At 41.1% G+C, this 24,469-nt stretch overlaps 1 protein-coding gene across 1 annotated transcript; it reads left to right on the top strand.

Moving 5' to 3' along the window:
* The first annotated feature begins 958 nt into the window (after window positions 1–958).
* LOC149302959 (tumor necrosis factor alpha-induced protein 8) lies at window positions 959–1,528 on the top strand. Its single transcript, XM_089481781.1, has one exon. The coding sequence runs from the start codon at window positions 1,025–1,027 to the stop codon at window positions 1,526–1,528; it is 504 nt and encodes a 167-aa protein (XP_089337907.1). The 5' UTR covers window positions 959–1,024.
* The last annotated feature ends 22,941 nt before the right edge of the window (window positions 1,529–24,469 follow it).

The raw sequence follows: 24,469 nt of genomic DNA, 5'->3' as shown, positions 1-24,469 counted from the left end.
TTACTGTGTTGCTCAGCTACGGCTATTCTAACATGGGACTGAGTATTCACCAAAAGGTTAAAGAATTTGAGGAACAAGAAAAAGCGCCCATTATTCCCTACTTTGCATTTGAGTTTGTCTTGCAGATCCTCTTGAGAGCTATTTGAAGGAGAAAAATAAAGCAGTTGGGCTGTGATGTGTAAAAGGACAAAAATATTACATTGAAACATAGAATTTGAGGGCAGATAAGAGAACTTCAGGCCATCTAGTCTAATGTGAAAAGGACACCATTAACATTTGGGTATCCAATTCTTTGGTAGTCTTTGATCTGCAAAGATATTATTTTTAATCCTTGTATAACAGTGTTTGAACATGTAGAAACTTTTGTTGAACATGTTGTTAGAGCTAGAGGTTCTTGGCCTGTTAGATAACGTATCTGCCGCACCCTACTAACAGCCAGCCAAGTATAGTTTGATGGAAATCTAGTAAGGTTGTGTACCTGTTTACCACATTAATATGCGTTGAAGTTTATAATTACAGATTTTACTGTAAATTTAGATAATTGCAGATAATCTTCAGAATCTGCGTGGCAATACTTTAGAGCCTATGAAAGATGTCTGAGTGACTTGTCAGAGAAATGGGAGGCTACTTTTAGACTGTTCTTCTTGCACAACTGGACCTCTTTGCCACCTTGGTTGTATGTCTTTTGTAGAGGCTCAGTACATTTGATATGTATATGAATTGATCACCAGCTCCAGAGCATCAAAACTCAGTGTCGAAATGTGTGCTCAAGCTGTAGTGGATTGGTACATAAATAATTTGTCATAAACTATTTTTCTCAGACCACGTTCACACAACGTCTGCTGATTCTTTTAATCAAATGCCACTTGTTTCCTACTCAAATCGTACGAAATGGGAAAATCAGAGACATGCGTTTTCTCTTTCTGTACTCTCTACTAATTGGTACAATTTTCTTTCAGTGGCGACTGATGTCTTCAACTCCAAATACCTGGCTGTCCAGGCCCAAAAGAAGATACTTGGCAAGATGGCTTCATCTAAATACATTGCAACAACCTTCATCGATGACACAAGTGGAGAAGTATTAGATGATCTTTATCGAATGACAAAGGAATATACCCACAGCAAGAAAGATGCTGAGAAAATTATCAAAAACCTCATCAAAATAGTGATAAAATTAGCAGTTTTATACAGAAATAACCAATTTAACCAGGAGGAAATTGCAACAATGGAAAAATTCAAGAGGAAAGTCCACCAGCTGGCCATGACTGTGGTGAGCTTCCATCAAGTGGAGTTTACTTTTGACCGCAATGTGCTGTCCAAATTGTTGAATGAGTGCCGTGAGCTCCTCCATCAAGTTATTCAGCGTCACCTTACAGCAAAGTCTCATGGACGTGTCAATAATGTGTTTGACCACTTTTCAGATTGTGATTTTTTGGCTGCTTTGTATAATCCATATGGACCTTACAAAAACCACCTCCAAAGACTCTGTGATGGTGTCAACAAAATGTTGGATGAAGACAATATTTAAGCACTTGAATGATGTACCGTGGCCTTAATGTTCTTTGCTCAGAATAACAGTAACTTAAGGAAAAAGAGGACCATCCAAACATGGTATTTTAGTTGCTACAAAAGATTAAACTTGAAGCGGTCCTTCTCATGCTGATGCTTTTTTCCTCATGCTCACTGGAGGGATGTTTTATTTTGGGATAATTCTATGCAGGCGCTTTTCTGAAATAATGCTGAACAAAATGGAACGTGTGACAAAGCTACCTTTTTTTTTTCATCCAGGAAAGCAAATGCAGGGATGACATTTAACAGTGAGCGCCTGGGATATTTAACTGTGACCTTTCACAAGGTCACTAAAGATACCAACTTAGCAAATCCTCTTCTGCCCTATTAATGTATGTATCATGTGCATTCTTTGTTTTTTTTTTTTTTTTGCATATCTATATATATGACGGGGATAAGTAAATTCTTTTTGTTCTAAAAGCTTCAGGGACAAATGTATTTTTAGTGTGTTTTGTATCAAGCAACATCTATGGCATTTCAACTTACATTGAACTTTAACACTGGCTGCTTAAAGGTTTGAGCTCTTGCCATTTAAACACGGGACAGCCTACACATAGAATTTCTATCAATTATTTGCCGTCTGGTTTTGCAACCAAGTTTCCAAATGTTAAGCATATTTTTCTATTAAACACCTGGTGGAATTTCTTTGCCTGTTAATAAAGTCAACTGTATTTTTTTTTTCCTTTCACTTTTATCACAATGATGTTGAGTTATATATATTTATGTGCACATATATGCAGTTTGTCATGGTAAAACATAATTGGAGACACAAATATCTAAAGTTCTGCCAAGGCTTTTTTTTTTTTTTTTTTTTAAAGAGCGACTTGTAAAAAGCCAGTGGTCCAATAAAAGCAAGCAGTCCCCCTGCTGTATGCAATCAACATATCATTATACTATACCTTTACATTGTGTGTGGTGTTCTTGGGTCATGTAGGTACATTGATGTCTTTCCCTGTCAAAGAAGAGGAATTTTGGTGGCAAGTTGCAATTTTTTACATGTTTTTTCATCATAAATCTACACAGTCAACAACAAATTGTACAAGGATTATATTAATACGAGGCGTATAATATAAAATATTTTACTTGGCATGCTTTACTGTACTCTCGTACATTCAGCTTGTGTGATATGGAGGGGTAATTTATAGTAAAATATGGGTGAAGGGTTTTGGGTTTTTTTTTTTAAATGACCTAAATTTAAAACATTCCACAGGGCTACCACTCCTATTTACCTACCTCTGGCACCCTAGCCTGTCTAGCTGGTGGCACCTTTTTTTATATGCTTTGAAGCAGGCCTTAAAGTATGCGTTTGTTGTAAGCCTATGTGCAAAGCAAAAATAAACAACCCATCTTTGTATCGGTGAATTTTCATTTTAACATTAGGGGACATTGACACATGGGTCTCTGTTTAATGATTCAGTAAAATGACTTAATCAAATTTATTCCTGTGTGCCATCATCATTTGATCCAAATTTGGTTTATTTTTAAACTCGTATCTTCATTTGGAGCGCTCAGCAGTTAGTGTTCCTTTAACATTTGATAATAGGATTTGGATAAGTGGTATCATAGAAACTTTAACTGAACTTTTTATGGAACTTTGTGACCTGTTGATAGATACTTGGAATGACATTAAATGTCTTACTTAGGTACAAGTAGCATGGAGAGGGTCGATAGCTCCACCTATCCATGTAGGGCAGGTAATAAATCCTTGGAACACCCCCTTTTTCCTTTTTTTTATTTATCTCCTTAGTTTGTTTACTTTGTGAGCTCTGGTGTCCTGGCTCTATCCTCTGCTATGAAAAGCTTGTAAGCAACCCTGACTGGGTCCTGGGAGCTTACTCAAACAGGGTTTTTGTGCAGATCCCATGATGAACCCTATTCCTATGCATTTGAATCAGAATTTCCCTCTGAATTTCCAGTATCTGAGGAGGAGGGAGAGATTTCTGAGAGAGCTCCCCCCCCCCCCATGGAGGAGGTCAATAAGTTAGTGGAAGCTTTGGCAGGGGACCTGTTGTATTTATGATACACCCTGGGAACAAGAGCAACTAGAAGATCTGCCATTCATCTGGAAGTTGCTTCTCACTTTGCGGATTCTATGGACCATAAGGCAGAAGGAGCTGCCAAGAAGACCTTTGAGGCAGCAGCCACTACTTTTAAACCAGACATTGCTTCTGCGGCCCGGTCAGTTAGGATGTGGTTGCAACAGCTATTCCGTATTCCTCCCATCTCCTGTTGTCCCTCTCCATAAAACCCTCTTCTGCCAAAAGAGAATTGTGCGCACAATACTGAGAGGGGGAACAACCTGGAACCTCAGCAGCAGTGAATACCACGCAGTTTACTCGGTCATAAATTGGGTATAATTGCACCTTTAGCACACCCCACTTCTTGCTTTGTCCAGTCTTTTCATAATCCTTAATTCCCCTTCCTACTGTCCTTTTCGTTAACATTTTATTATAGTTTGATGCAGTACATGCCACAGTGATCCATGTAGAGCAATTACATTTAAAAAAACCCATCAATTTGACTTCACTCATCTACATCATCTGCCATCCACACGGCGGTGTCCCTGGCTGCGTCAGGCCTTTTTTTTTGGGGGGGGGCTGGAAACCAGTGTGGGTAACAACCCCAACATGACACCCCAAGTCCAATACAGTTGTATAGTAACTGCACTTTGGAGCTTTATGCAGATCAAGTAATCTTTAATTTTGCCTAAACAAAAATATGGAAGAAAATATATATTTAGAAATATTTCAATCTATGCACTGCTGCTGTGCTTTGTGACAGTAGTAAGAGCATTACTGCACCTTTAAGCCTTTAAGTGTCATGGGCTGGGCCATTTTTTTATTTTATTTAAATTATATTACCGTACATAAATCTAACTATAGCAAAACTTTAAACAATTTACATCTCACCAATGGAACCTAATATAATCTCAGAACAAGTTAAGCTACTCTATATGACCAAAGGTATGTGTACACCCTTCCTGATTATTAAGTTTAGGGGTTTCAGCTACACTCATTGCTTAGATATAAGAAAGGAAGAACATATGCAACTCATCTCCATTGACAAACATTGACAGTAGAATGGATCATAATGAAGACCTCCTTGACTTTAAACATGGCACTGTCATAGAATGCTACCTTTGCCACGAGTCAGTTCATAACATTTCTGCCCTGCTAGATCTTCCCCGGTCCACGGTAAGTGCTATTATTGTGAAGCGGAAACACCTAGGCATAGCAACAGCTCAGCCACAAAGCAGTACACCACACACACTCACAGAGTGGGGGTGCTGAATGCTCAAGAGTGTTGTGCGTATAAATTGCCTCTCCTCTGTAGTGTCATAAGGCATAGTGATGAGAAATCGGAGGGAAAAACAGTGCGAAAAAGCTAGCTGCTACTGGCAAGCATGTTCCCAATTGTTCGTACAAAAGAGTGCCAAAAGTACAAAACATAATCTCAGTGGGTAGCTGGTTATAACAAAAAAACAAAAACAGGGTTATGAGAATATCTCATAAAAACCACTTTAATAAGTGAATTCAAATACAATATTTACACAAATGCTTTGATATCATATGCTTGTAACATAAGTCCAGTATTGGGACCATATAACAGATAACTTGATATGTTTCCCCGAGGGCTTCTTCAAAGGTTGTTATAAATCTTGGGTATGTAATTGCGTTGTAAATCGATAATGCTCTTGAAAGAAAAGACAGCAAAAAAGAAGAAATAAGTAGACTAAGCAACACAAGTGAGTAGAATGTGTTCAATATTAATAGTGGCACACTTATGTTAAAAAATTGAAGAAACATTTTTTTCTATATGTGGTACATATTGTAATACAATATGGAGTGAAACACCAGAAAAAATGTGTACGTAGTACTTTTGCCCACAATATGTGAAATTAAATTGTAAAAGCAAATATTACCATATAAATAAAAACTCCCTAAACCAGTTAATGATCTACCAGTGTATATTATTAAAAAAAATCACCCTTACAAATGAAGTCGATATGGAAAAAATGGCTGATCAAAACCAGAATAGTAATGTAGCTGGATGGGTTGTTTTGATTCAATAGAAAGAGTGACCTTTAGATGAGACAGTACTGTATGTGTCCTTCAATATCCCCTCTCCCACTTCGGTCTACCCCGCTTCTCACTATCTACCCCCTCTCGCCACTTCTCATTATATACCCCCTCTCCCACTATCTACCCCCTATCCCTTCCTTCTCCCTATCTACCCCCTCTCCCTTCCTTCTCCCTATCTACCCCCTCTCCCCACTTCTCCCTATCTACCCTTCTCCCTATTTAACTTTTAGGGATTTACATTACAAAACAGTTTGCTGATCCGTTGTCTGGAATGTAGAGGGTTACAGGTACATTTGCTCATATGTGAATCACTATTCAACAATTTTTCTTTTCATTTATTTTGACAAAAGCCCCTGCTTTCAGGTAACAGATTTTATCAGGTTACAGCTGGGGAATGTTATGACTCATGAATTACTGCAGTAAGTTTTGGAACATAAAAAGTTGCCTGTGACTCACACATACTGTGCATTCTAGAGAGACAAATGCAAGAGAAATATCAGTCCATGTCCTCCGCTCTTATTTCCTGTTCTCTGATTGCCAGCTTTTCCCTCCTTAGTGTATGGGACCTTGGAGTTAACTGGATGATCTAAGCTAAATTTTCAGTTGAATATGTTAAGGGGACAGTCCTACTAAAGAAAGATGCATAATATTACATGAGAGTATTAGCGATGAGGTGGGTGGTAATGGTGCCACTGCATGTAGGGGAACCAGTGGCAAAGTTATGCAGCTGCAGCTTCTGTAGAGTGGATGGAGCAAAGCATCTAAAGGAGAAAGTAATATTAATATATAATTAAAATGTTATGGCAGACAGGAGGCTCCTATTATGCTTATATCTTTCTTTACTTTCAACAGCAGCAAAGGTAATATACAAGTTAGTTAGAGAAAAAAATGAACAGGTGTAACCAAACATGCTATATGCATAGGTAGTCCATTAGCCAATCAGGTCTGGTAGACAGGTATAGTGGCAGTTGAACCTTATAGCTCCTCCTCTTTCTTTGCTGCTGTTCAGACCGTTAAGTACAATTACTTTACTTTCCTTTATATATTTATGAGATATTATACTGATTATTCCTACATGTATTCACTACGTTTAAATATCATTTATTATTGTATTACCGTATTTGCTCGATTATAAGACGACCCTGATTATAAGACGACCCCCCAAAATCTGAATATTAACTTAGGAAAAAAGAAAAAGCCTGAATATAAGACGACCCTAAAGGAAAAAAGTTTTACCAGTAAATGTTAATTCATGTAAACTATTTTTTTTAATAAAAGCTATGATTGAGAAAAATATTTTTTTTGTTTTTATTTCTTGTATTTTCCAGCCTGTCCCCCAGTTACGCACATCTGCCCCCAGGCTTGCCACACCAATATGGCACTGTGGCCCATGATATGCCTTTTAACCCTCTATATGCCACTGTGCCCCATGGTATGCCTTTTGACCCCCTATATGCCACTCTGCCTCCAGAAATGCCTTATACCCCTATATCCCATTCTGGCATTTAGGGGGTTAAAATGCATATTATGGGGCAGAGTGGCATATAGGGAGGTATAAGGCATTTCAGGAGGCAGAGTGGCATTAAGGGAGTTAAAAGGCATTGTATAGAGCACTCTGCCTCCAGAAATGCCTTATACCCCTATATGCCACTCTGGCATTTAGGGGGTTAAAAGGCATATTATGGGGCAGAGTGGCATATAGGGAGGTATAAGGCATTTCAGGAGGCAGAGTGCTCTATTAAATGCCCCCTTAACGCCACTCCAGAAATGCCCTATGCCCCCATTTAACTAACACACACACACACACTCTCTCCCCCCCCTCCCCTCTCCTCTCTCCTCTCTCCCCTCTCAGCCCTCTCTTACCGGTGCTTCCAGCCGGGGCAGCGGGTTGACGTCGCCTTCTGCTGCAGCCGGAAGGAGGTGGAGTTGGCAGCGGGGGTTTGTATGCGTCCGTCGCGTATACTTTCCCCGGCTGTCAGAGATCAGAGATCTCTGACAGTCGGGGAAGGTCTACGCGACGGACGCAGACAACCCCCGCTGCTAGCCACACCTCCTTCCGGCTGCAGCGGACGTTGTCTACGCGGATCGCGTAGACGTCAACCCGCTGCCCCGGCAATACAGCAGGAAGCACCGGTAAGTGTGTGTATGATGGGGGGGGTGAGACAGGAGGATCCAGGTCCCCTGCAGCGGTGCGGGGGATCTGGATCTTAGTCTCCTAATCAGACTCTATTTGAGGTCTGATTAGAAGACGACCCCGATTAGAAGACGAGGGGTATTTTTCAGAGCATTTGCTCTGAAAAAAACCTCGTCTTATAATCGAGCAAATACGGTATATTCTCCAATTTTTATATATTAAGTTTTATTTTCTTATAATTTATTTCTCTTACACCCTTGGGCGCCTCGGGCATCGGCGGGACGCACCTCTCATTTCTATATTAGCTTCTAGGAGTTAATTTCACTTTGTCTCCCTTAATTGTTTGTGGCCTCAGTGCAGTAGAAGCGTCCATTTGGATATTTCTGCTGCTCGCACCACCCCCCCTTTTAGTTTTCCCGCCCTTAATTTACACTCAGCTGGTGATCAGCTGCTTTGCGTCCCCACCCATCTTCCTCACAGTACCTCAGCAAGACAAACAGGCTCACTTGTAGCAATTTGCTTCAAATACTAGCAATTTGTTTCTATTTACCTAGCTTTCTCTACAACCTACCTATACTTTACAATTATTATATACTGTTTCTTTTTGGCTCCTTATCAGCATTATGGCCAATAAGTGACACTCTAGTGACACTGTTCATTCTGCACATACTATTGACAGTGACAAACTATCTGAGTCACTTAATAAATCTGTTTCCTCTGCTGTTATTATGCCCATGTCCTCCATGCAGGAAACACTATCAAAATCAATGGCAGATGCCATATCTGTGTCCCTTCTTAGGGAGAGGTCATTTCACACTCCTGCTACCCCAGAATGTTTCTGGTCTGCAGAGGAGTCATCCAAAGACCTGGCTAAAGGTTTTAAGAAACCTGGCAAAGCCTCAGAAAAGAGGAAACACTGCTCTGACGATCCTATCCATCACACAAAGCGCACTAAATGCCAAAACAAGGATAGAGATCAAGAAACGAATTATGAATCGCTGTCACACCACAGCAATACAAAAAGTGTGTCTAAATCACACAAAAAACCCTCCATCCGTGAGGAAGAAAAACGGAATAAAAAAGGATCACGCACCAAACCAGACTCATACAGAACCTCTTCTGATGAAAGTTCGGATTCCAACTCAGAGTCGGAGGCCTCTATAGAGGAAATATCCTCAAACTCCTTTTCTGATGAGGCCGACCTTACACCAATTGGTGAGTCTAACGATGACATAGCCTTAGACGCTAAAGGCAAACCCTATTTTGATCCTATTAATATTAAACACCCTCGTTCATCGGAATGGGTGCCATCATCTCATCTGGCTAAATACCTAGAGATATGGCTTAGAAAACCTCTCAATAAGGCTGCTCGCAACAAATTATGGGCGGAATGCCCAAGACCTAATTTACCTAAAAAAGTTGCTTTGACCCCTGACATAGATCCCACAATAGTCCAATATCTATGCAAAACAGGGAAGAACCCTAAAAAAGGCCTGGACAGATCCATGAGATCATGCCAGGATAAACTTCTTGACCTCTTGGGTCCTTTGTCAAAAATTTGCGAGCTAGCGGAAGAATCCGCAAATTCTGGAACCCCAGTCAATACAGAGATATTGAGAGGCTGGTCACAAAGGGCTGTATGCCTATTTGGAAATGTTAACACTGCGCTGGCCAGTGAAAGACGCAGGTCCTTATTAATGAAAATGGACCCTCAACTAACTAACATAGCCCATAAAGAACCAGGGCCATCAGCCGATGGTTACCTCTTCGGAGAAGCCTTTCTTAAAGAAATCAATAAATACGTAAAGGTTTTCTCTGAGTTAGACAAGGCCCGATCTAACCTTAAGAAGGTGTTCAACCCTAAGGTTTTTGGAAGGGCTGGGAAAAGCAGGGGCCGCTTTCCCAGCCGATCATCCAACTCGAAATACTTCTCTAAAGGCCCTTCTCAAGAAGGATTCCGCCCACACTCTGGATCCTACCATACCTCCCCTTTCTTCCCCTCAAGGGGAAGATCATGGAAGCCAAGAGGACAACGCGGATCAGGCAGATCCAGACCATATTCAGGTAAGCTATCTTCCTCTCCATTTTTCCCCAGTCACCTTAGGGGGCAGGTTAACACTTTTTTCCCATATTTGGACCTATATAACCTCAGACCCATGGGTCCTAGACACTGTCACCGGCTACAAAATAGACTTTTTCAAAACACCAATACAGATGTCTCTACCCTTTTCTCTAAAATTCTCCCTAGCGGACAAAAATCTAATTCGTTTGGAGATTCTCGACCTAATTCAGAAACAGGCCATCACTCAGGTTCCCCTTTCTTCCCCGGGTTTTCTGAGCAACCTTTTTCTTGTGAAAAAGAAAGATGGCGGCTATCGTCCCGTCATCAATCTCAAACAACTGAACAATTTTGTTCGGTACCACCATTTCAAAATGGAGGTAATTCATTTCTTACGAGATCTATTAATCCAAAACGATTGGATGATAAAAATAGACCTGAAGGATGCCTATTTGACTGTTCCAATTCATCCTTCACATCAACATTTTCTTCAATTCATATGGGAAGGTCAAAAAAGTGCTTTACAAAAATCTTGAAACCTGTCATAGAAGTCGAGGAGTGAGACTTATCATCTATCTAGACGATATCCTTCTCATGTCTCAAGACCTTCATACCATTCACCTCCATATGAATTGGACAATCTCATTACTGACAAACCTGGGTTTCCTCATAAACGAGAAGAAATCCATTTTGACCCCTTCAAGGGAAGTAGAATTCTTAAGGTTCATCATCAATTCTCATGAAGCAAATCTGAGTCTACCCTCAAAGAAATTAAAAACCATTCGAAAAGAAATCAGATCTATTCTCAACAAGGAGATAATCTCCCTAAGATCTGTGGCAAGGATTGTGGGTCTACTCTCTGCATCAATCCAAGCCATATTTCCAGCTCCCCTCCATTATCGCCCCCTTCAATGTCTCAAGGCGAGACATCTGAGAGAGGGCTTGGGATACTCAGACGAGATCTCATTAGATATGGAGGCCAAAGAGGAACTTCTTTGGTGGCTGAATCATGTTCAATCATGGAATTGGAAAACTATTTTCAGTTCCTTCCCGGATATAACAATAGAGTCAGACGCCAGCCGTATAGGCTGGGGAGCTCGCTGTGGTGCAAATTCCACAAGAGGGAAATGGTCACATTCAGAATCCCTCTTTGCCCTCAAGAGTTTCATCAAAAACAAAACAAATTGTTGTGTTCTACTCAAGATGGACAACATTACCGCAGTCCAGTACATCAACAAACTAGGGGGTACAAGATCAAAACCTCTAGCCGATCTAGCAAAACAATTCTGGCACTTCTGCCTAGAGAGGAATATCTCCCTCAAAGCAGAATATCTTCCAGGTCTATCCAACACGATAGCAGACTGGAACTCCCGCTTCCTAGTAGACTACAGCGATTGGCGACTCGATCCCCAAATCTTTTATCAACTCAATTGCCTTTGGGGACCATGTCAAACAGACCTATTTGCATCTCGCCTCAATCGACATCTCCCACATTTCTTCAGTTGGCGTCCAGATCCGGAAGCTCTGGGGACGGATGCCTTCATTCAGGATTGGCCATCGGGAACCAACTATGCATTTCCCCCATTCATTCTAATATCCAGAGTTCTTGTTCAAGTATCCATGCAAAAATCTCACCTAATCCTGATCACCCCATGGTGGCCAGCTCAACCATGGTTTCCCCAGATACTGAACATGGCCATAGACTTCCCACGAATCCTCCCGACCTTCTAATCAATATTATTAGACCCATCAGGGAACCCACACCCTCTTGTTCTAGACAAACAGTTGACATTGATAGCATGGCTGATCTCAGGCCATTCGAACCGAATCCAGAATTTTCAGCTTCTACTCAAAGACTACTGTTAGAAGCATGGTCCCCAGGTACCAGATCTAATTACAGATCAGCCTGGAAACTTTGGGTTCGTTGGTGCATGCAACGGGATCTGGATCCCGTTTAAACATCTATCTCTCAAATCCTAAATTTCCTTTCTTTAGAATTTGACTCCGGTAAAGCTCACCGGACCCTGAATCCCAAATTAACTCTTTTCGTATAGGCAAACACCCTTTGGTTTGTAAACTTTTAAAAGGTATCAGATTTCAGAGGCCTCCCCGTCCAAAATACACAGACACTTGGAATGTTAATCTTATTCTAGATTTATTTAATTCATGGAATGATAATGATTCACTCTCTCTTAAAATGTTATCTTGTAAATTAACTGTTTTACTATGTTTAATTTCTTTTAAAAGAGTGTCGGATGTTAAAGCTCTAGATATATCTAACAGAACTTTTTCCCCTGACGGTGTTTACTTTATTATAACCAGACGTACCAAAACTAACCTTAAAAAGGTATTTTATCCCTGTTTTCCTGACCATCCTAAATGATGTGTCGTTCGATGTTTACAAACATATGAACTTCGCTTTCATACTCTTAGAAGTTTGTCTTCCCAACAGTTACTAATCTCCTATTGTAAACCCTACGCTCTAGTTACTTCTGCCACCCTAGCAAGGTGGGTCAGACTTATGTCTATGGCTGGTATTGACATCTCTAAATTCGGAGCACACTCCACTAGAGGTGCTATGTCTACCAAAACCTTACAAGCAGGAGGCTCCTTAAATGACATCCTTAAAGCAACCGATTGGTCATCGGCTTCTACATTTAAATCGTTTTATTACCGACCTCAACCTCATGTCTCTAGTGTTGTTTTATAGTTATACTTATGCTTTAAACCAGCATAATAGGAGCCTCCTGTCTGCCATAAAATTCCAGATTTTCCTAGTCTGGACGTCAGAAAATATAGATTTTATTATAGGCGACTATTATCCCACCCTTTAACCCTCCCTGTTTGTTTTTTCTCCTCAGCTTGAGGCGGACAAATACTACTTCATCGTTACAAGTTCTCCTGTTTTCTCTTCAGGAATTGTTTCTTCTCGTTGTTTATTCTACTAAGACATGTCCTCTCGCATCAAGAAAGAGGAGGAGTTATAAGGTTCAACTCCCACTATACCTGTCTACCTGTCAGAACCCACGGCGGGGTCCTCGCCGGCAGTACTCACCCGTTTCCGGGTAGACGGTCCCGCGCCGCAGCTGTCCCGTCCTCCTCAGCCGGCCGCGTGGTGGTTCCTAAGCGCGCGCGCGTGCGCGCCCTCACAAAATTTTGTGTTCCCCGTCGTTGCCGGCGGGGAACACGCGCGAGTGACGTCACGTCTATGGGCGTGGCGATCACTGGCGGGAAGTTTAAAAACTGAGCACTGAAACTCATTCAGTGCTCAGTTATTGTGCCTTATACCTCGTTTTCCTGTTATCCTAAGTGCTATCTCGTGTACCAGACCCGGCTATTCCTGACGTGCTATCTCGTGTACCAGACCCCGGCTATTCCTGACGTGCTATCTCGTGTACCAAACCCCGGCTATTCCTGACGTGCTATCTCGTGTACCAGACCCGGCTATTCCTGACGTGCTACCTCGTGTACCAGGCCCCGGCTATTCCTTTCGTTCCTGTTTTTTCGTGGTGTGCTCCAAGTTGTTACCTGCATACCGGGTTCCCACCTATATTTTCTCCGTTCCGGGCAGCTCACGCCTCACACTACCAGACTAATGGACTAATTGGCTAATGGACTACCTATGCATATAGCATGTTTGGTTACACCTGTTCATTTTTTTCTCTAACTAACTTGTATATTACCTTTGCTGCTGTTGAAAGTAAAGAAAGATATAAGCATAATAGTCGCCTCCTGTCTTTAATAAAATCTATATTTTCTGATGTCCAGACTAGGAAAATCTGGAATTGTCTTCGACACGAGTGCACAAGGTAGAGTAGGACTCATTTCTGCTGCAACAGGAAGAAGTCCCTCCTCTTCCGCAATTTCTTCTGTCCCAAACATAGATCTGTTGCTATCATCTGACAGTGCCTGCCCATTATTAATCTGGGGAGTTAGATGGCGGTGCTTTCAGTAGTGGTGGCACCAGTGGAAGTTTCTGTGGAACTGCTAGATGTTTTTATTCCGTGCTTCACCATAACATAGCTTACAAGCAATCTTCACCTGGTCCCACCAAGGTACCAGAACATGAACAATCTGTGAATCATTAGTAGAGACTAAGACTTGTCCAAAATTGAGACTTTTTGCTGGTAGTGTAAATATTCAACTTTCCAACTCAGGAATTTTATTTCAAGAATTAAACACTGTACAGTGCCCTGGCCTGCCCTGCCTAATTTGTCACCAGTATTATTATTTTATTGTATTGTGTTGTCCAAAACCCAGAGATTTTGCTGGTAGTGTAAACATGCAACTGTCTTAAACACTACTTAGGAACAGTATTTCAAGAACTAAAACACACTGTGCGCATGCAAAGACCCTTCCCCTGGCCAATTTATTTGCTTTACCGAAAGATAAGAGGTTTTTCTGGTAGTGCAAACGTGCATCTTAAAACCCAATTCAGGAAGAGTATTGCAAGATCTAAAACATACTGTGCACATGCACAACTCAATGTCTAATTTTGTCACCAATATTAACTTTTTAAAAGGTTCTGCTGGTTGTATAAGTGTATTTCTAAGGTACAACTTAATAGGAAAATGGGAAACAACTTAAAGAATTGGCTTCTAACGCCCATAAATCTGTGGCTGCAACTGACAAGTTAAAATGGCGTCTACACGTTTTTCCCTCCTTGGTGTATGGAACCTTAGAGGGTGTATGCTTGTCCCTTCCCCTTATAAATGCTGAACTTCTTCAAAGGAGATAGAAGAGAATGACTGGCAGCAGGAAAAAACAAGTACCGTATTTCCCCATGTATAAGACGCATCTTTTTTAGAAAAATTTGGGATCTAAAAACTTGTGGTTGTCGATTGCAGTTACTACTTCCCAGTCCATCCCTGCAGTCACACTGACAATTGGCCCCGCCCCCTTCTGATTAACAGTGCCTCCCTGCAGTCACACTGACAATCGACCCCGCCCATTTCTGATTAACAGTCCCTCCCTGCAGTTACACTGACGATTGGGCCCCCCCTTTCCTGATAGCATCCACATGGCTAAGCAACTCATTGAACAGTAAGTAAAAAAAATATATTTGGGCTGCTGAAAGTTAGGGGAGGTGGGGGTTAATTTAGGGGCAGTTATGGTTGATGGTGTCTTTAGGGTTAATTTAGGGGCAGTTATGGTTGATGGTGTCTTTAGGGTTCATTTAGGGGCAGTTATGGTTGATGGGGTCCATAGGGTTAATTTAGGGGCAGTTAATGGATGGGAGTTATGAGGATGATGAGTATGAATTTTATGATAAATAAAACTTGAGTTCAATAACTATGTAATACATTTTTTTTCAAATTTCGGGCCTCAAAATTATACATGGGAGCGTCTTATACATGGGGAAATACGGTAATAGTGTAGGAAACTGAAGATCCTGCAACACCTCTTAAAAAATATTCAGTCTTTAAATGAAATGAAAATAATGCAATCTTCAAGCCCAGAATCCAACTGAAGGAGGTTGTAGCAGTTCCGTCAAATTAGTGATGAATTCCACAGGCAACACAAAGAGGTTGAAAGATGATTTGTAATACAGACAAGGAGGCTGGTTTGTCTTTGAGTTATTATCACAATTCCCAAGCATCTGCATGAAGCTGAGGAGGAAATTAGAGAGTGAAAATGTAGGAGGAGTTTAGTTCTGTAAACATCTTCATGAGAGGAGAGGAACATAACACACGTGTAATCATGCTAACTTACATATATACATTTACATATATACTGTACACATAACCCTCCCGCCTCTCCTTTTTTCTGGAATAGTGTTTGAATACGAGTCAGCATTTGTATTAGTGTATGGTGTTGGATAGTATGTAAGTTTATGGTGTTTGTGGGTGCTTGTGTATAAGAGTGTGGTGTTAGGATGTGTAAATGTAGTTTGTGTGTGTTACTGTATGGGATTAGCATTGTGAGCGTATGGTGATAGTATGTATGTATTGCAAAAGATGTTATTAGGCACTATCTTTGATGTTTAACTTATTTGCCAAACCTGCTCTACAACATATAAGATGCTGGTTCCCTTTAACACCCTTTATGTATGTATTACTGTAAGTTTGACATGTTGGGGAGCATATGGTGTAAGCATGTGTGTGTATGATAATGTATGATACTAGCTTGTGTGGGTGTGTTTGTCAGCGTATGGTGTTGGAGTGTCAGGGGTAAGCCTAGGGTTAGTGGCGCCTGGGAGAAGAGGGGTGGGAAAAAGTGTGATTATGGTGTATGGCACTAACCTTAGGCACACCCCTGGCTAACACAATACATTTACACATGCTCACACTCAATTATGATGGTAACTGAACAGTTAATTTTAAGCAGCAAATTTCCATTTGAAAACTTTTGGCAATGGGCTGAACACTTTCTTGACCGTTTACTCATCATGATGGGAGACACCTTGTGGGCACTAGTGGCATTACAATGACATACCATTTACACAGTTTTCTTAGTATTTTATATTCACCATAATCTGTAGTGCTGTACAATGGGTAAACAGGACATAATAATTACAGCCTTGCATAACCAGCTGGACTTACAGAAGCAAAAGATGAGGCTGGCCCTACTCAAAATAGCTTACAATCTAGGAGACGATGATATATTACATAAAAGTCAGAAGTGCAAATGTTTGACATGGATGCACCATACAACTGTACGCCAGTGTTAAAAACGCTTAAATACCATCTTTGCTGGATTATAAAACAAGTTTTTTTTCAGTTAATATTGATTAGACTCTATGCAAGCGTTTGCTTGGGGCCCCTCCGCGCTCGCTAGAAGAATGAATGGAATGATTCAGGCTTGCTTGCTGCTGGCGGGTGACTGGTCAGCCAACTGTGTGCCACTTGCCCAACTACTTCTTGAGACTAGTATTTATTTATGTAATATAAAAAATGATGTTGCTGGGGGAGCTATGTTTGTGGCTGGGGGGTGCTCAATGCAGGGGTCATATGTACATACCACACTGACCCTGCAGATTAGTAGAAGACTGCCAGACTTCCTTTTTTCTGACTCTAACATCACAATACTATCGCCTAGTAAATGTTTGGTGCGGGTCCTCTCAGGTATTGTTCAAGGGGCAGCTGCTTTGGGGCCAGGGCCAGGGCCGGTCCAAGACATTATGCTGCCTGGGTCCAAAGATGAAATGCTGGCCCCCACGTTATATTTTTTTTCTTTATGTCTGCTATTTCTCATTATCTCTACCCTTTCTCCCCATCTCTCTTCTTTTCTTAGTCAGTATTTCTCTCCTTTATCTTATCTGTCCCCCCCCCCCATCTATTCTCCTTTCTCATTATCTCCCCTTCGGTAGTCAGACTCCATTCATGGGTTGATCATTCAACAGGAATGAAACTGTGTAATAAAAAAGACCCAGAAATCTCAGTCGTGCTCTAGGCCAAGATGTGTCCTGGGGCCAGAAGGTGTTTTTTGGTAATTGTGAAAGTTAAAGTCTTTAGTAGGTTTTATATCTAATGTACCTAAATGTATGTCTTTGTATCTTTAGTCTGTGAAAACTGTAACTTTTAGAAATATTGCTTAAACGTTTAGATGTTTTAGTATATCACTTTATGCTACAACTGTCTGTGTATTTTATTATCCACATATTTAACGAATATACCTTTTAAAATAAACAGTTTTAGTTGGCAGGATAAGCTTGTCTGCCATCAAAACAACAATGCAAAATTATAATAAGATTATGGTTCATTTTGCTTAAAACGGTTTTGATTTCCTGTGCAGTAGAGCCACAAAACATGCTTTTACTTACGCTCACAAACGGTTTGAAATGTATTCAGAGCTTGCAGTAGAATCCGAAAACAAACATTTTATTTATATCGAATGAGGGTGTATATAAGTTCAAACAGTCATTGAAACAATGAATTTATAGTATATCGGCAGTTACGTTTTTAAGGGTATGGAGATGTCTTATACGCTGCAGCCAAAGTAGAAGAATGAAACCACTGAGTTAGTTTACTAAAGGTCAAGTAAATACAATTGAAAAAAATCACCACATATTTACTACTGCCAGCTCCCATCTGCACTTGACTATACTCTATATTAACTAGGCTGCAGCTCAGTCTAACAGCAACATAGGGCTTTATTAATGAGACACTGCGATCATCATATGCACTCGTCATTAGTTTGTAGTTGCAAAGAAAATAAGGTTTTAACCCATCAGCTATCCATTATGGATTATTATCTAAGGTCATCAGTGGTGAGTTTACGCATGCAGAGGTTTGCCTTGTGTAACAGTCAGATTCTTTGATTGTCTTATTAAAACAATTTGTTGTGATGCGTCATCTCGGGATATATATTTAAGGTATCTTGCATAGAGTTTGTTCTCAATATGTCTAGATTGTAAGCTTGTTTGAGCAGGGCCTTCGTTACCTCTTGTTTCAATTTGTTATGTTTGCTACTACTTGTTATGTCCTGTTTACCCACTGTGCAGCTCCGCAGGATACGATTGCGCTATAAACAATAAATAACAATAATAGGTGAAGTAGGTAAGTTGAAATGTTCACCTGGGATCTCCAAACTCACAGAATAAATCTCTCTGTTTGATTACAAATGTACAGGACTTGTCAAAGAAGATGATGCGCTTTCTTATAGGCGTTGGAAGTTTTGACACATCAAGAAAGCAATAACATGACACACACAAGAAAAGAAAATTGATTATTTTGTGCTTGTACAAAGCAGTGGGCAATAAACTCCATCAAACCAGTTTTCAGCAGCTAGAGTAAAGATCAGATAAGCAATAAAAATAACAAACATCCAAACAAACAATAAAATCTAAATCAGATTTAATGGACATTTTAACTTCATTTCAACGGCATGACTTAAAAGGTCCAAGAAAAAATTGTAACTCATTTCACCGCTATAGACTAGAAGACACAAACACAAGCATCCATAAAATATCTCTCAGACAAAATGCGTGTATAACGCTAAGGTCAGAGTACAGTGTTATAGTTTACGTTCACAATGCCCAGAAGGTGTCAGTATTCCAATGGTAATGTACAGTCAACAAAAGACTATTTGGAGATAATTAATTCGTCCAAATGTCCGAAACCCAAGAGGGATCCACAACGAAACAAATGAAAAGTAGAGAGCTCAGAATTGTCATTTGCATTTCGTTGCTCTTTCACTCTTACTCACGCTCTCTTAATATCTCCCAAACTTCTCCGCTAACCGCTTCTGTCCCCTTCTCCTCTTCCTCAGCTCCGCTTCTTGTTTGAGAAGCCAGAATAATACAGACTGATTCCCAGAGAAGGAGAGGCGTAGAAACGCTGATCCGTCTGCGTTATTCTGGCCTCTTGGAGCATTTCCACAAAAGTTTGGAGCCATTGTGCGCACCACAGATACAGCCTCTCCCTTGTTTATCCAATCGGGGAGAGAGTGCGGAAGGCCTAGTTAATGAATCTTATACCAGGGAGAAGCGGACAAAAAAATGACGGAAGTAAAAGGAAGCAAGAAAAAGCAAGAGAAGAAATGGTAGGGATAAATTGGACAAGAGAGAATGATTAAGAGACAGAGTGAGTATGAGAGAGAGCATGAGTGACGGTGAGTGACAACAAATGTAGTCTACTATACTTGGATATATCAATGGCAAGTTCTGAACACTCCAACATCTATCTCCTCTAGCAAAATTCAGGTAGAAAAAGGAGAAATTGTGGTCAACCCTTGGGTACTCAACAAAACATAATGAGACAGAATGAGACCCCTTTAAGCAGGAACCCCTGGAGATCGGTGATACCAGGTGCCAAAACAAGCTCAGATAATAGTTTGTGGTGAATGAACATTTCTGCTGTGACTGTTGGCTGTAATGGTTTGTTAAAAATATTGTGTTGAATTGCTTCTGAAAGCATATCTGACATAATTTGATTCCTCTGGCCCACAGGGAGAAGCATCACACGTAAGCAACATTTAATAGTGTCAAAGACATTTTTCAGATCACTGCATGAGATGAAGTAGGCCTCTATGGGGTCATTTCACAAACGTCCAATTTACTCTGATCTCTGATGGCAGATACTATAAGAACCATTCAGCCTATATTTCATGATAAAAATACTCAGACCTTGATCAGTCCTTGGTCTTGTCTTACATTCAAGATCTCCTTGTGTCTCCCCCATGCACGGTCCCCCTCCCTTACTATATTAGTAACTGAGCAAAAACTGAGCAACTTGACTATCAAGTCAAGCACAGTTCAACCTGAAAAGCATAGAAATGTATATATTTGCAGAAATTTTACTTGAGCCACGTTCACAGTCAAGTGTAATAACACCTCCAACTCAACAAAATCAAGTCAACCTTCAACAAGAGACAAGCAAGTTGACATAGAATTCCATGAAACTAGATAGGACTGCCACATTCAGTGATGTATTCTCATCTAGGCCAAATAGGAATAGGACAACAGGTTCAAGCAGGGAAGTGTCCCTGGACTCTGTTTCAAAGGCAGTACAATGGTCGGTTCTAGTACACCATCCTACCACAACCAATAAGAAGGGTACTGAATGTACAGGATGGAACAATAAATTCAGTAACAATAAGAAAAAAGGCACAGATGACACATAACTCAATTGTTTCCTACTTAAAAATCCAAGAGAACTTTCAGATAAGTCTTAGCCAAAACAAAAGTTTGGACCAAAGTGTTGTATGCAATATATATATAACAATCAAGGCAAGAGGGGCAACTAGGAGAGCACACAACTGTAATAGAGTTACAAAAAGACAGGAGAAACTACCAGAACCATGAGACTCTGAACACATTGCGACAGCCAGGCAATGACTGCAACATTGACAGACAAAGGAAAGTGGCTCCAGATGGCTTTAGTTAAAAGACAAAATGAAGCACCCCAAATAGAACAAATCCACAACAAACTGTGGAGTCATTGAGTGCCCCCTCTCTGCCGAATTTCTCCCAAGGTCACAAAGCACAGAGCTAACCTATACAGGCTAGTTAGCTTGTCCAGTGACAGGCAGCATTTATTGATGCCTTCCAACCTAAAGATTGATATTTTAAATATACCGTATTTGCTCGATTATAAGACGAGGTTTTTTTCAGAGCAAATGCTCTGAAAAATACCCCTCGTCTTCTAATCGGGGTCGTCTTCTAATCAGACCTCAAATAGAGTCTGATTAGGAGACTAAGATCCAGATCCCCCGCACCGCTGCAGGGGACCTGGATCCTCCTGTCTCACCCCCCCCCCCCATCATACACACACTTACCGGTGCTTCCTGCTGTATTGCCGGGGCAGCGGGTTGACGTCTACGCGATCCGCGTAGACAACGTCCGCTGCAGCCGGAAGGAGGTGTGGCTAGCAGCGGGGGTTGTCTGCGTCCGTCGCGCAAACCTTCCCCGACTGTCAGAGATCAGAGTTCCCCGCACCGGTGCGGGGAACTCTGATCTCTGACAGCCGGGGAAAGTATACGCGACGGACGGATACAAACCCCCGCTGCCAACTCCACCTCCTTCCGGCTGCAGCAGAAGGCGACGTCAACCCGCTGCCCCGGCTGGAAGCACCGGTAAGAGAGGGCTGAGAGGGGAGGGGAGGGGAGAGTGTGTGTGTGTGTGTGTGTTAGTTAAATGGGGGTATAGGGTGTGTGTGTGTGTTAAATGGGGGCATAGGGCATTTCTGGAGTGGCGTTAAGGGGGCATTTAATAGAGCACTCTGCCTCCTGAAATGCCTTATACACCTATATGCCACTCTGCCCCATAATATGCATTTTAACCCCCTAAATGCCAGAGTGGCATATAGGGGTATAAGGCATTTCTGGAGGCAGAGTGCTCTATACAATGCCTTTTAACTCCCTTAATGCCACTCTGCCTCCTGAAATGCCTTATACCTCCCTATATGCCACTCTGCCCCATAATATGCATTTTAACCCCCTAAATGCCAGAATGGGATATAGGGGTATAAGGCATTTCTGGAGGCAGAGTGGCATATAGGGGTATAAGGCATTTCTGGAGGCAGAGTGGCACATAGGGGGTCAAAAGGCATACCATGGGGCACAGTGGCATATAGAGGGTTAAAAGGCATATCATGGGCCACAGTGCCATATTGGAGTGGCAAGCCTGGGGGCAGATGTGCGTAACTGGGGGACAGGTTGGAAAATACAAGAAATAAAAACAAAAAAAATATTTTTCTCAATCATAGCTTTTATTAAAAAAAATAGTTTACATGAATTAACATTTACTGGTAAAACTTTTTTCCTTTAGGGTCGTCTTAGATTCAGGCTTTTTCTTTTTTTCCTAAGTTAATATTCAGATTTTGGGGGGTCGTCTTATAATCAGGGTCGTCTTATAATCGAGCAAATACGGTACTATAGATAAAGTGCAAACACTGACTTATTAATAGTATACGTGATTTACCTGCTATAATGTTATACCGTGCACGGAACCTTTCAATACATAAAAATCCCTTGAAGTAGATAAATTGTAAGGCTGTTGGCAACGTATAAAATGTGTTATTCATGGCTTTAAAATCAAATTTCTCTACTTACCTAGTGTACTTGCCAGTGATTTCTCCACCTAACTACTTTTGGCTGTATTCATTGTTTCAAGAATAAACCCAAGTGAGCTTCTTCTGCTATGTGGTCTAAGTTGGCCCTGTGTAATGTGGGCAATGTCTTAAAACTACCTTCATTCATTTGGTTATGCATTATACAGGGCAAGCTCAGCCCTATGCACAGAAGAAGATCACTGGGGTTTGCCTTTGAAAACATATAGCGATACCAGTAAGTTGAAATGTCCAACTCTTCAGCAGACTCCTTCTTTAGTGAATAGACTCCTTTGTAGTTTGTTTTGACACTCTCATACATATCATAACTTTTCTTGCTATATGCCTCATTATAGCTTTACATATTGATCTCATTCTTCACTCCTTTAGAGTAACGAGGCAACCATTGGGAGACATTCCCACTATAGTTCCAGATTAGAATTGCATTAAGGATGCCTGTAATATTTCTTTGTTGTGTTAAAACAAATATCAAAAAAGAGAAGCCTGAAATCATTTGGTATCGGAATAAAATGAACTTGGATTAAGCTGCGTTATAAACTAAACACACATGAATGAAAACTTTCTCCCTGCTAGCTGCACTATGAAAAAGAAGTCAAAGGTTACTGGTATCATGGAATGGGTAGCTCAAGAATCTTGCAATCTTTCTACCCCTCCCACTGGTCACCCCGAGTCAAGGCAAATGAACAGACTTAACCTTTCCACAGGAAATCAATATACTACTGACTAGGGCATTTCGACACTTTACATGCAGCCATTTTACTGCCAGTCTTTGCTAAATATCTTTGTAATATTTATTTTTTCATGCTTCACAAACACATTGCAGTAAATGTATTCAACAGGATATGTGCAAATATATGCTTATAAGCATACCTAGGAACTCTCCGGGTTTTGACCTGAGATCTCAAGACCCAAATCTTCCGGGTCGGTAAGGCTCCGGGTAGCCAGAGCTCAGAAGTTCCCAGGTGTGCTTATGAGACACTATTGGGCAGGGGAGGTCCGCCTGCTAGCTGGTCCAGTGTCTTACGTGCTCCTGCGGCAGTCTCTAATATTCTGCTTGCTGCTCCCCAGCGCAGGCCTTTATATTTGGTCCCTGCTTTTGGGTAACCGCAGGTTGGGGCCACTTCTTCGACTTACGGTTCCTCCCTCTGTGCTTCGGACCAAGGTTGGTCCTGATACAATTACACATACGCACTCATGCTAACACAAACTTACACACTCATGCTATCCCTTAGGCTCCCCTCACCCCTTTACCTTTCTGGAGCCTTTTTACTCAGGTTCATGTCACTGTGCTTTAACTGACACCGCTGAGTCTCCTCACCTTGGTTCAGAAGTGTTTATTGCACCCTAATTAGTGCTGTGGACCATGACCTTCCACCGCTAAGACATATCTGATTAGAATGCCTATGTATCTCTGAGTATCCTGTCTGACTCGTACTTAAGTAGGCCAAGTGGCAACTCGCTATGTGAGATGTGTGTAATGTACGAATAATACCGCATGCTGGTGAAACACTTTATGTAGAAATAATATTTTCCATTAGTGTTCTTTAATCATATTAAAATGGTCTTGGTCTGAGTAGGTGCCGATCCACAACTGAACCATAAGCTAAAAGTAGACCCTAGTCTTATGTTTGGATCATTTGTGTAAGGCAGCATTCTCCCAACAGGTAGTTGCCCACCTTTTTTATGTAAATGTGTGCCTTATTAATTGGTATATAATTATAATAAAATATCATTTATAAATTACATTGTTTCTATGCATATTACTGTGACTTTTTAGGGCATTTTTTTGCATTCCAATCATTCTGAGCTCCTAAAAGAGAGAGAGACACGAGAGGAGGAAAGATGGATTTTCCACTGATGCTTTTCACACGTGCTAATGTCATGGAGAGGATCGCAAAGAGCTCAGTGCTGGTGCAGCGGGCATCGCAGTGGGTAGCGTGGATCCAACACCCACTTCCCAAACTGAAAGACATAAGCTCCCTCGGGAGATTCTTCCACACCTCGCAAGAGTTAACATAATACTTCCTGGTTGCGTTAAACCACGCCCCATAAAGTGACAGACCGCCAGTATGACCTGGCGAATCAAAGAAAAGACTTAGCTTCACTGACGCCGCCT

The sequence above is a fragment of the Sceloporus occidentalis genome, unplaced genomic scaffold, assembly GCF_023333645.1.
Source record: "Sceloporus occidentalis isolate IW3139 unplaced genomic scaffold, rSceOcc1.0.p SCAF_16, whole genome shotgun sequence".
Lineage (NCBI taxonomy): Eukaryota > Metazoa > Chordata > Lepidosauria > Squamata > Phrynosomatidae > Sceloporus > Sceloporus occidentalis.
Note: the sequence above shows the minus strand (reverse complement) of the source record. Positions and strands in the feature narration are given on the sequence as shown.

Excerpts from the sequence above, each read along its gene's own strand:
- LOC149302959 (XM_089481781.1), top strand. The coding sequence starts at position 1,025 with ATGGCTTCATCTAAATACATTGCAACAACCTTCATCGATGACACAAGT.